At 36.5% G+C, this 12,795-nt stretch overlaps 1 protein-coding gene across 8 annotated transcripts in view; it reads left to right on the plus strand.

The window, feature by feature from the left end:
• The window catches only part of cadpsb (Ca2+-dependent activator protein for secretion b), an 86,863-nt gene that overhangs the window by 8,928 nt on the left and 65,140 nt on the right, over positions 1-12,795 (plus strand). For all 8 annotated transcript variants that reach the window (XM_055027692.1, XM_055027685.1, XM_055027687.1 and 5 more), the window contains exons 2-3: positions 8,478-8,591; positions 10,601-10,933. In XM_055027692.1, the coding sequence (XP_054883667.1) occupies positions 8,478-8,591; positions 10,601-10,933 (447 nt within the window). The remainder of the gene's footprint in view (positions 1-8,477; positions 8,592-10,600; positions 10,934-12,795) is intronic.

Consider the following 12,795-nt stretch of genomic DNA (forward strand, 5'->3'; position numbering starts at 1 on the left):
TATCCAAAGGAAGGTCATTTAATTTCAAAACAGTGAGCTAACGCTTGCCAGATAAAAGAAAAGGAAAAAAAAGAGGAAAGCACGTTCAACAAAAGGTTTCTTAATGGATACATTTGGGTACAACTCGCAAATCTGTTGGGAATTTATGTCTCTTTCAAGTTGAATTTCACCTCGCTGCCTTTTAGGGAAAATTAAAGGCTCGAGAATTATTTTTGCGATCATGGGCAATGTTATGGAACACTGATTCAAAAGAAAAGCTGCTAACGCCTGGAAAGTACAGGACAAAGAGGAAAGAGATTGCGAGGGAGATTTGTTGTGGTGATTTTCCACATTAAAGACAGAGGAGTCGGGACATGGCCATTACTGCAATCCTCTCTGCCTCTCACTCTGATGGCTCTCACTGAGGCATGAAGAACACAAAGAGCGGCTGCCGAGCTGGCACGAGGCTGAATGTCAGGTAGACGCTCAGCAAGAGTCATCCGTCCTGAGCTTCACATGTTCGTGTCACAACTCCTTTGAACAGAGTCACCAAGCAGCACTCTGTGTCTGACAGACTTTTAACATAACAGTGCTCCAGTTCAGAGGCTCTTTGATTTTACTCAGACTCACGGCTTTGATCTCCAGCATTGAGTGAGGAAATACTATTGACCAAACATGTGTCCAAGAACACACAGGAATAACGATGGAGAGAAAAGGACGAGCGAAAGATCAGATCGTGAAGATTACTCTTACAAAATAAAGATGTAAATCTATTGCTTGAATTATTAATCAGATCTTGTTGTCCTTTTACCTTAACATAGCTGGAAATTATAATTTTGGTAAGATTTAATGTTTTTTTTTGTGAAACATTACTTTTGAAATATCAGCATTACCTTTAATAGAGAGTTACATAAATCCCAAAAAAGGTTTGGGATTTAAAAAAAAGGTTTGTTGTCTTTTTTTTTCTTTATGGATTTTCACAATCCGTAAAGAGTAGGAATGTCCTGCTAACTGATAGAGAAACTTCTGAACATAAAGTGAGGAACTTGATATTTCCAATATGTGGTCAGTGGGAAAAGGTTCAAGCACTGATTATGATTTCACGAACATTTTAGAGGCGACACTTTTACAGTCCATCTTTATGGACAGCTGAACAGGATTAAATGTCATGGTTTTGAAAACTACAGCCTTATTTTTAATCACAAGATAAAACTGTCTTAATGTTTTATTTCCAGTATGTAGTTCTTATTATCAATAAAAAAAATCTGTTTCCCCAACAAATCTAAGGCTGTCAGAGAGGTTTTTTTGTTCCAACAGATCTCTTACTTCTTAATACTCAGTCATGAACCTTTTTCACACAATCCAGCAACGACTAGAGAAAACAGAGCACAAGAGGGGAAAGATGGAAAATCAACTGTATTTTAAAGAAAAGTAAAAAATGGGAGGATGGAGTAATGTGGTAGCGATGGAAACAAGAACTTTATGCCTTACTGAAAAATATAGTCATATAATTTTTTATGTTTCATGCAAAATTAAGCAAACTCTTCAAGGGGCTGTCAGGAGAAGTAATGTTATTAAATCAAAACGTTGGCATAGCTCAGCAATTATATATATATATATACCTAAGGATTTAGGTTTATATATATATATATATATATATATATATATATATATATATATATATATATATATATATATATATATATATATATCACCTCCTAAGTATCTGAACAAAGAAATGTTTAATTTATTTTTCCCATTAAGAAAATGTTCATTCACCTGTGATTTTTTTTCATCAAGTGTATATAAAAGCAATTTTTCTATGTTATGCATTCAGAAAAATGATAAAATTCTTCCTTCCGGCAGAACTGACTCAGTTGTAATGAAGGAGCCACTGGCAAAAAAAGAATAGTGTGCTTATTTCTTTGTTTTTGTTTTTATTCCTGATATTTGCACCAGCGGCAGCTTTCTGCAGTTGCTCTGCTGATGTTTCATCGTCGGTATGCTCCTGAAATGTTCCGCCCTCCTTTTCTTTTTTATCAAAGGAGAAAAATGTTGAGACATTTTCTGATGTTTGCTCAGAGGCTTCGCTGCTTATGGGAATTTAACTGGTAATGCTTGCACTTTCAAAAAGTTGCTTGCATACATCGGGAGTTGAACTTTTCAAATCTGCAGGCATTTCTGCGAAACCTCAAATCCACATGAAATAAAGAGCAAAAAAAAAAAAAAAGAAAAACAGGTGAAGGACTGGAGCAAAGGGTGGGTGCTGCATAGCTCAGTGGTGGATCAGACACATGATATACAGCGGCTACAGTCCACAATGCAGTTGTCGCTGGTTTGATTCCCAGTCATTACTGAACGCTTTTCCGTTCTCTCTTCCTGTATTCTTGTCCATCTACTGTTGGACAAGAATACAAAGGCCAACTGTTGCCACAAAAGCCTTTTAAATACTGTAGTAACCTTTTTCCAATATACTTTTTCCTTCAACTTAATCTTTATTAAACTGCTTCAATATAGCATTCTCTGCACAGCCAGCTAGCAGTGACTGCTTATTGCTTCAGTCACTTTCCATGGGATAACAGTTTTCTAAATCTTCTCTTTCTTTGTGTTATTTATAAAATGTTCATAACATAAAGTTTCTGTATTACAAATATATATTTTTAATTGGTCCAATGTCATACTCTAAAAAAGAATACATTTTGGGTTTTTATCAGCTGTAAGCAACATTCATCAAAAGTAACATAGATGAATATGTAGTATGTATGAACATGTTTTACTTTGGTGAGCAAATTTATTTTGTACAGGCAGCCACTCAGTGCATGACTGTGTGCTAGAAAATTCTCTGGCTACAATATCTCATTTGCATATGCCAAGTTTGCTACAGAAAGGACAGATTTTACTGTTTTAAACCAAATTTGTGCAAAATTTCCTGCAGATTTTCATTTTACAACTCCGTAAACTTCTTTCTGCTTTGCACGCTGTCACTGAGTGCTGATAGAGAGGAAGCCGCTGAGCTCCTGGCAGCAAGTCGGTGGTGTGATTATGGATGACTGTTATAAGACGGCACTTTGCTTGATATGAACACAGTGTTCTCCAGGATATAACAGCGGTGCCACAGTGACAACGATGACAGTAGTGTGAAGGCTGGTTGTAAAGCGCCAGCGTTTCTCTGTTTTATCCATGCTTGCAGTGTATCAAGCTTTGCTCAAAACATGCACTCGGCTGTTTATTAACCAAACGGACAGGTATTTGCTCTCATTGCATTTGTGTGCTTTGTGAATGCTAGTTTGACTCGGGATAATAGCTTGTGCATCTGTATTTATACAATACTAGATTGCAAAAGCAATCACTCCACAATCCTGGTGGTTTTTTTTGTGTGTGTTTGTTTGAACAGACTAGCTGCTGGTGGACTTTTTGCAGCTGCCATGCAGCACTTGTTCTGATACTCAGTGTGTAATCAGATGTGGGCCTCTGTTATTGTCTACAATAAAATGCTATTTGTTTGTGTGGTCGATCCAATGACAACCATGTTTGCTGAACACTGCCAGTACAGACTGATTTACACACAACGGGAGCAGTTGGTTTGTAAGTTACCTTTTGGATGATGTTAATACAGATAGTATTGTTAGTGTTTTCCCAAATAAATTGTGGAGGTTAACCTCCAATTCTACCTTGAATATTTTTAAATATATATTTTTTACTTTTAGTCAGTAAATGCTGTATTTGCCAGTGCAAACCCAAGCATCTAGACCATTAATTTTGGAAAACAGCCTAATTTAACGTACCCTCTTAGTGTTATATAATTCCAGAAGAACCTCAAGTGTGAGTCAGCACAGCAGAGGCTTTACTGCACCAGCATGCAGTTGCTACAGCTCCCTGTTCGCTGCATTCAATTAGCTAATGACTCTACTCTTCACAGCACTTTAAGGGCAGCTGAAAACGCTTTCTCACAGGTTCATTACATGTGGAATCAAAACCCAGAAAAAAAGGGCAAAATATTAAAGCAATTTTTATCCTTTTAATTTACAAATCAATACAGAAATGTATAGTTGTGCACCAAGCTTTACATCTGTATCATAAGGATTTAGGTTTAAATTTCTCTAAACTAAAATTGTGTGAGCTTAAAACCAGATCTATATTGATATTACTGCAGTGCACTGTGAAGCAATGTTCAGTTTTTCATAGATTTTGCTTCTCACAAAAAAAAAGAGCCATCTGATATTCTTCAAGTGCATGCCGCTTGAAGAATATATTAAACTCAGCGTGAACGAATCCACGGTTCGGCGTTGGAGCTGCGTCCTTAATAATTCCAGCAGATTTATTAGGATTTGCTGCGTCCTTATGGAAAACCGAGAGTGGCGGATATACCAACGGCTTATAAATGTACATTTAATTTTTTTTTTAACTGTAAGTGCGGCTAAAAGTACGGTGCGATCTGTAGTCCGGAAAATACGGTACTTTTAGCCTCAAAAATGTGTCGTTTCACTGTGGTTTGAAGCTTGCATTTTAAGCATAAATGGATAACAATCAAACAGAAAGTGGGAGAAATAATTGCGTCTAAATATTTCCCAATTTAATGTGGTATTATAATAAAGTAAAAAAAAAAAAAAAGTCAGGAACAATATAAAATCAGAAGTTAAAGGAGTTGGTTTCCCTTGGGAAGCATCTGTTCATTTCCAGCTTGGAGCGGCGTTTCGCACACTGGCGATGGACTCCAGAGAATAGCGTAGACATTTTCTGTGGAGTGATGAATCATGCCAGTGTTATGAAGGACTTATCAGGCACAAACAGTGAAAGCAAGCTACCCCTCACCTCAGTCTGAGGCATGTATTCCTGTGAGTCATGCAGCTGTTTATTTATATGAAAAAAAAAAATCTGCCAATAGTCAGCATGTAATTATGAAGTGGCACTCAAATATTAGAAATGTAAAAACACCTCACTGCCCTGCTGAGTGCTGTGGATGTGGAACATGATAGAATGGAGAACAGTTTAAACACAATCCAGGATTTAGAAAAAGGTAAGGGGTGTTGAGCATACTATGCACCTTTTTTGTTTATCACACTGTACCGTGCAGGGCTTTGAGACAGTATCCACACCTCTTGCACATTTGCACATTATCTGAGGTTACAACAGACTTCTGTTTGTTTTATTGGGTTGGCACTTCAATAGACCAGTTGGAAACCATGCATCTTTTTCCTTGCAATTGACAACATGTGTGGATGTTTCACATTAAATCCCAATAAAATGCACTAAGATTTGCAGTTGCACGAGAACAGCTTTGAACATCATGTAAGATATGACAATAATGCTGTATATGCCAACAGAAAATAAGTTTTCTTTTTTTCTGTTTTTTTTAATGCAACTAAATTTCAGGATAAAACTTGTTTGTAATAAAAGGTCAATAAAGGGGCATCACAAAAATTTCAATCAAATTGACATTTGAAAGCCAATAAAGCTAAAAGTTGGAATTATAGAAATGAGAAAACCTATATTTCCAAGTTAAATAATAAAAACTATTAACAAAAAAATATGTGAAACAAATGCAGCATCTTAAAGTGTGGTTCACATATAATTGATACATCTGCAGTACATCTGGACAAATGGAAAATATACATATGTTACTAGACAAAGAAAATACAAATAGTAAATAATTCATTACCACATTTTATTGCGCAGCATTTTGGCTATCTCTGAAGTTCTTTATAAATAAAATGATATGGTAGAATGGTATGGTATAGTGGAATTTCTCCACATATACAATTATTGGAATTAGATACATTTTTTAACCTGTATGGTGATAAACTGGTCAGAGGGGATTGTTTTTATAGTGTTTTTACATTGCCTGCACGCTGCATGGCTCAGGGCTGATCTCCATTTTAATCCAAAGCCACAGAGGTGTCCTCATGAAAGTGCAACAATAGGTCTCAGTCTGTCATAAAAGGCTGGTGTTCTGCAACTTTTAGATGTTTAACGCACCTGAATCACAGAAATTACATCCTTAACATCCAGTGAGGATGTTAATTATTTAATTCAGGCTTGTTGAAGCAGAAACCTTTATGTGGCTGCAGGACCAGACCCATAAAACCTGGAACTTAAGGCGTCTGACTTAGCTAGAATGACATTTCTAACAAGTTAAGTCCTAATTGCAGAATATTTTATGTGAAAACTACTACCTGATACAAATAGAATATTTTATGTGAAAACTATTACCTGTAAGGTGCAGCCTGAAATCCACTGATAGTGTAAAGTGAAAAGAAATTACACTACATATGCATTGCTTCTCCATTGATACGAGAAGGGTGATTAATGTCTACTTCATTGCAGGCAAATGAATCACTTCGTAACACTGCAATCTTGATAAGAGCTACAGAGAGTCGATCAATATGAGCAAAGTCCTCTGAGTCTGGCTTCCCAGATGAAAATGAAAGCATTTTTCCTCATCTATCAGCTTGGTTACTAATCACCACAGTTCTCTAATTAGCAGTGAAATGAAAAGCACTGAAGCTGAAAGTCATAAATACTTAATGCATTTGAAGTGTGCTTTGTTGAGGAAGTGCACAGTATCCACCTGGCTCATTGCAGTGTGCTGCTTGAACTCTCATTCACACAATCACACGTTTAACAGCTTGCTGTGTTGTCACATAAAGTCAGTTTGGTCAAGCGAAACTGTCAGCAGAAGTCAAATTGTTAATAGTTTTGACCTTTCATCGTAAAACTCGCTGGTAAAACACAAATATATTCTGTCAGTGATGGAACTCAAAGTGCCATCTATTTCATGATTTGACTTACACAGTTTTATAGTTATTTGTCACCTACATGTGAACAAAGTTAATATAAGTAGAGGTTATACCAGTCCACTAGCTGTAGAGCTAAAGTTGGAGCTGGATAGTTTTTCTATTAAAATTATGTGAGATTTTTCAAATTCTTCTGCATAACTAATCATCTGTCTTACTCAGAAAAGGGAATCATTTTGGTCACATTGCTCTCACAGCCAGCAAGGAGGCTGATACTTGATTTGTCCCACCCTGATTCTTTCCTCATATAGTCTTTCACACCTGATGGTTACTCTGGGTTTCATAATTTCATTTCCAACCATATGCTTTATGTAGCCCTCCCTATTTGTTAGTTCTGTGTCCAGTCTCCTTTGCCAAATCTACATATAGTAATAATCTACAAAATCCTCAAGTGAGCTTTTAGGGCCACTTCAAAACATAATAGTAATTTGTCACACTGCTCCTGTGAACTACTTTGCTGAAAGGGGTGCAAATGTTTGGAAAATTAGATGAAAAGCTACTACATCAAGGAAAACACCCCTCAGAAATATGCTTTTCTAGTCATTAATTATTTATGAGCATAGCTTTACCTTTATGTGTACATTTGCATAGAACCCACTGACTACATCCAAAACAACTTGGTCCTTTTTGTAATTGCAACTGTTATTGAATTATGAATATAGCAGGCTGGCTGCAAATATTGAAGGCCTAATCAAATTTATAAATTAACTCTGTTTGAGATGTTATGCTGTGACTGTAAGTCTGTTCTTTCTGGAAACTCTCCAAACCTCTAATGTGGCTGAACTAAAACAATTTTTTCAAAAAAGAGTGACCAATGGTCCTCTTACCAGTTTTGATTTTTCACTTTTCACACAGGGCCAGGTTGGGCCAGAAACTCATTTATATTCAATTATGATTTAAAAACTGAAAATTCGAACATTAAATAATAAGGCTTTTTTAAATCTTTAAAAAAAGTCTTATCATTTAAGTTTGACTAACTAGCAGATTGAATAAACCACCATCCAACATGGATTAAAGTAAAAAATGGCTCAGCGGTAATAGAATAAGTCAAAGTATTTGATGTGTTTGCTCTTCTCTCTGTCTTGTTGAGACTGCTGAGCAAGACGACTTCCCATGATTACAGTTCTCATGAGAAGAAAGTCAAAGTACAACTGAGGCCTGGAGGTTTTCAGGAGGGTGACGTTAGGGTGGCATGTCTTCTATTTCTGCCTTTTTTTCAGCTTCATTGGACCATGACATAAAATGCCCAAAATAGTTGTTTTCAACTGAGCATCACATGTGTAGACTGTTGAGTTGCTTAGTTCAGGCGAGAGTTAAAGAGGTCACCCATATGGATGATGTCAGGCAACTTGATTGTGTGACTGTCTGCTTTAAAAGACAATATGAAGATTCAGGCTTATAAATGATAAAGGATGAAAAATCATTTCTTTTATTACTTAAAAAAAGAGTCTTGGGGTTGGAATCTGCTGAAATTAGCTTCATAAACTTTGCACAGTTTTATAGCTGAAGGCAATCCATTATTCAAATGGTGGATTATTATCATCTAAAATTAAATATAACAGGTTAATATAGAAACCCATTTATGGGCCAAAAAGCAAAACCACTTGCTGTTTCTTAAACACTTTTAAATATGATGTTGGATTTTTATTTTAAAGAAAATAATTCTGACATATGTTTTGTTCTGTTTTCTCCTTGCTTCCAAAGATCTCCAAGCAGCAGCTCCAGCAGACCAAGGACCGCTTCCAGGCCTTCCTTAATGGAGAGACGCAAATAGTAGCTGATGAAGCATTCATCAACGCCGTTCAGAGCTACTCTGAGGTAGAAAGACACATTGTACTCCACTTAAAACCACTTATTGAAGCACAGCAACTTAATGCTTTAAAATTAGTTGTTGTGTTTTTACATTGTTGTTACACATCTCTCTTGATGTAGCATTCTATACTTTTGCAATAAGACAAATCTAATTTTCTAATATTTTAAGCCATTGTTAATGTATTTCATTATTGATTTATTTTCTTAGTAAATGTTAAAGCATTGTTGAATGAAAAATGTCAAACAGAACTCTACATCCTTCAGCTGTTCCTTGTCAAAATGCCTGAATTGAGAGGGGCCGTGTGGTAAAATGGTGGCAGAAGCTTTTCACTGCACAGATTATGAGTCAGAGCGTGTGGTTGACACAGCCATTTTTTTCCAGCCTCACAAGTTGATCTGCAAAAGTCATTACTGCCATGCATGCGACACTGAAAAGCACGGCATTAAAAACCTTAACAGCTAACTACAAGATAGAAAAACAAGCCACTGAATTAAACTAAATGATGAGAGCTGGTCACTGTTATTGTTTCTTTTTTGGAAGACAACTAAAGAGGAGCCTACCTGTAATATTTAAAGTTTTGGTGTGACGAGATGCAGCAGGGAGCAAGAAAGGAGACATACAAAATGACTGCAGTTTAATATGATTTATGGCAAACTGTGTAAATCACTATCAACCTGAAATTAAACTTAAAGAGAAATATACTTCTTTACATGGTTGAACATGGTTTCTGCTTGAGAGCACTTTCTTGGAGAATATGATAAAAACAAAATTAAAATGAAGCAATCAGCATGAAATTCTGAAATTTATTGAATCCTGTCAGTTGCATATATAACCCAGTGTTTGGGAAAACAAAATCCACGCAACTGCTTGACTTCAGATCATAACACGATTTCATCAAAGGTTGAAATTTAGAAAAGATCTAAAAGCCAGAACATTGTGTAATGTCACATAATGTATTTTTTTATAACAGTGTAGTGGTTTCTTGGTTAATGTAACACAATACAAGTACCACATTACATCTAGAAATCATCACAAATCTACAGGTGTGGGCGTGGGCAAGTGGGTGCTGAAAAAGACTATAAGCAGTGCTAAATTGCGTTTATATTCATAAGTAGGACTCTTCATGTGCAATGTTCTTGCCCGCAATTCATGGAAAATCAGATTTCTAAATACACTATATAAAAAATTCAAAGTAATGACATTATGGCATTAGTTAGGTGTAAATGTATCCTGTTTTTTGGGGGGGGTTTTTTAAGGTTTTTGTTTGATAAATACCAGAATAATGGGGGAGATTAATTTTTAGAGATTATTTTTTTTCTGCTTTCTTTAAATGCAAAAGTTTGCATGCAATAAAAATAATTAAATTTCTCAACAAATTATGATGGCATCATGGTGTCACAAGCACTATGATGCCAATAACATAACAATAACAATAAACTGTTATTGTTAAAAAACTAATGTTTCTACTTTTGTGTGTTTTATTTTATTATTATTATTATTTTTTTTAAATGTACCTTAATAACAAAGAAAATCAAAACGGCTGACTTAACATCTATTTCACACAGCAAACCTTTGTTGTTTAGTGAAAAGATGCTTAAAAACAACGATAATGTCCTCCTGCGATGTGATGTTTCAGAAGCTGCTGCTTTGTAGCCACAATGGAAGTGAAGAACAAAATGTGACTGTCACAGTGACAAATGCTGTCAGCTTGGATGGCTGCTTCCCTTGATGCAGTGACAGTATTGTCTTGCCTGACTCTGTCTGTGTTAGCTTGTTGTTACCACAGGCTTTCCGCCTCTTACTAAATCACAACATGCACACACTTGCCTACATGGTCCGTTTTGTCGTTACCTCTGCACTGAATGTTTAATTTGGGATGTGTTGTCTCCAAGTTTATTGAAACATTAACTTTATATATGCAAATCAGAGATCGTCTTCAGAGACAATCCAGCATTTATTTACATATATCAGCAAGACAAATATTAAAAGTCTAACTGTGTCTTTCACATGCCAGGTGTTCCTGAAGAGTGACCGCGTGGCTAAGATGGTGCAGAGTGGCGGCTTCTCAGCTAACGATTTCAGGGAAGTCTTCAAGAGGCACATCGAGAAACGAGTGCGAAGCCTCCCGGAGATTGACGGTCTCAGCAAGGAGACAGTTCTGAGCTCCTGGATGGCCAAATTTGACACCATCTACCGTGGTGATGAAGATCCACGAAAGGCTCAGCAACGCATGACCGCCAGCGCCGCCTCGGAGCTAATCCTGAGCAAGGACCAGTTATATGAGATGTTCCAAAATATCCTTGGCATCAAGAAGTTTGAGCATCAGCTGCTTTACCAAGCCTGTCAGGTAGGCTATATCTATTCTATGTGGCACATCCTACAGGGCTGCAGTGCAATGCAAAACAGTTATTTGCATTTTGACACATTACAACCACAAACATCAATGTATTTTGTAGGGATTTTATGTTAAAAGAATGTGAAAAGTGTTGCAAATATTTTAGTAATAAGACATTCCAGACTTGTAGATGTAATTGTATCAAAATGTGGTTCTACAAAGTATTGACTCTGTGGGGCTAAATACAAAAGTACACTACACATACTTTTTCTTAGATGCTCCTTTCTCCAGTAATTTCAGTACCGCTTTGGGTTTATTAATCACCCAAACGATCAGCAAGATTCATTGAAGTTTTCACATGACAAAATGTGAAAAAGGTAGGAGAAATAAATACTTTTACAAGACACAATGAGCGCCTTTTCGAGTAATAAATGATCCAGTCAAATGATCCCAAATCTGGCCAGTGTTTGCATCATTATGTCCTGTTTCTAATTTATTACATATTACGTTCCTTACTTTTTCTCCATCTTGGCTGTGATGTTAAACAGAGATACTATAAAATCAAACTAGTATCTTGAGATGCATCCCTTTACTACCAGGCCAGTAATACTTTATCATGGGGGACATATGTTGAGATTACTGGAAGATAATAGTGGACTCTGGGGTGCTTGTGTCAGACATAACTCTCCTTCGCTTGCTGTCTTTACTGCTCTCTGTGGGTGTGCTGAAAGCAGCCCAACTGTTATCTTACTACTACGAATTGATTAAAACTCTTATACAAGCAGGATGCGGAGAAAACCTCTGACACCTTAACATTTGACACACATTGCAAGGCCTAGTTTGTTGTTTTTTAAATTGCAGATTTTTCTTGTTTCCTGTCAGCAGCTGATTATATTGAAGTGGATGCCACAAGCTGCTGTTAAACAAATTAGATGGTTGAGTATTGTTTTAATGTCTCAGTTGGCAAAAATCAATATAGGTTCTGTTCTGCATGAGTGTTCATTAGTGTGAACCTCCTAATGCAGAGGTGCAATACATCACCACAGCCCTCATATCCATTGTGCATTTTTTCTCACAGTCCTTTGAGGTTGCCTAACCTAGTTTTCTTTGCTTCCTTTTGTACGCTGGCTGCAGAGTTGTTACCACAGGTTAGGAATCTGGATGCAGAACACAATACCATTTCTCTGAACATGTCTTCCTCTGAGCAATGAATAATGCATTATATATGGTGCAAAATGTATGTGGAGTGTTGCCATATGATTTTCCCAATGGCGTAAGAAATGGAATATGGATCATAACTGTGAGAAGAAACACATTTATATCAAAGAGAAAGAAGAGACCTCCTTTTTTTTTACATGTAGTACTTCTCCAAATGCTCTAAGTATCATCTCAATTTAAATTGCTGCAGAAATGAATATATCAGTCTTTACTGGTGATGATATCTTTAAATAATATATTCAGTCATATATGGGTGTCTCAACTCAGTGGAAAAATGCTCTTTATATAGGACATGTGACATCCCCCTCATGCTTGCGAGCTGTTCCTGGATTGGCTTTCACTCACAGGCCAACTTTCTTAGATGTTGTCTCTGGGGAATTACTATTTTTTGCAGTTACATCCTAAATTGTCAGAAGGAAGCACTGTTCTATTTCTGTCTCATGCTGAAGTAAAATCACCCCTGGAAATGACTAACAGTCTGATTAGACTGGTACAGACAGCTGCTGTGCCAACCAGCCGCTACTCCCTGATGGCTCCATGCTTGCTTTTTGGTGCAGAAAACTGTAAAAATATGTTGATACACTGAAAAAAATTGTCAGAAATATGTACTTTTGAAGCAGTTCTTTTTAAATTACATTTCAAAGCAAAATGCATCT

This window comes from Poeciliopsis prolifica, unplaced genomic scaffold (genome assembly GCF_027474105.1).
Source record: "Poeciliopsis prolifica strain line A6 unplaced genomic scaffold, Auburn_PproV2 SCAFFOLD003, whole genome shotgun sequence".
Taxonomy (NCBI): Eukaryota; Metazoa; Chordata; class Actinopteri; order Cyprinodontiformes; family Poeciliidae; genus Poeciliopsis; species Poeciliopsis prolifica.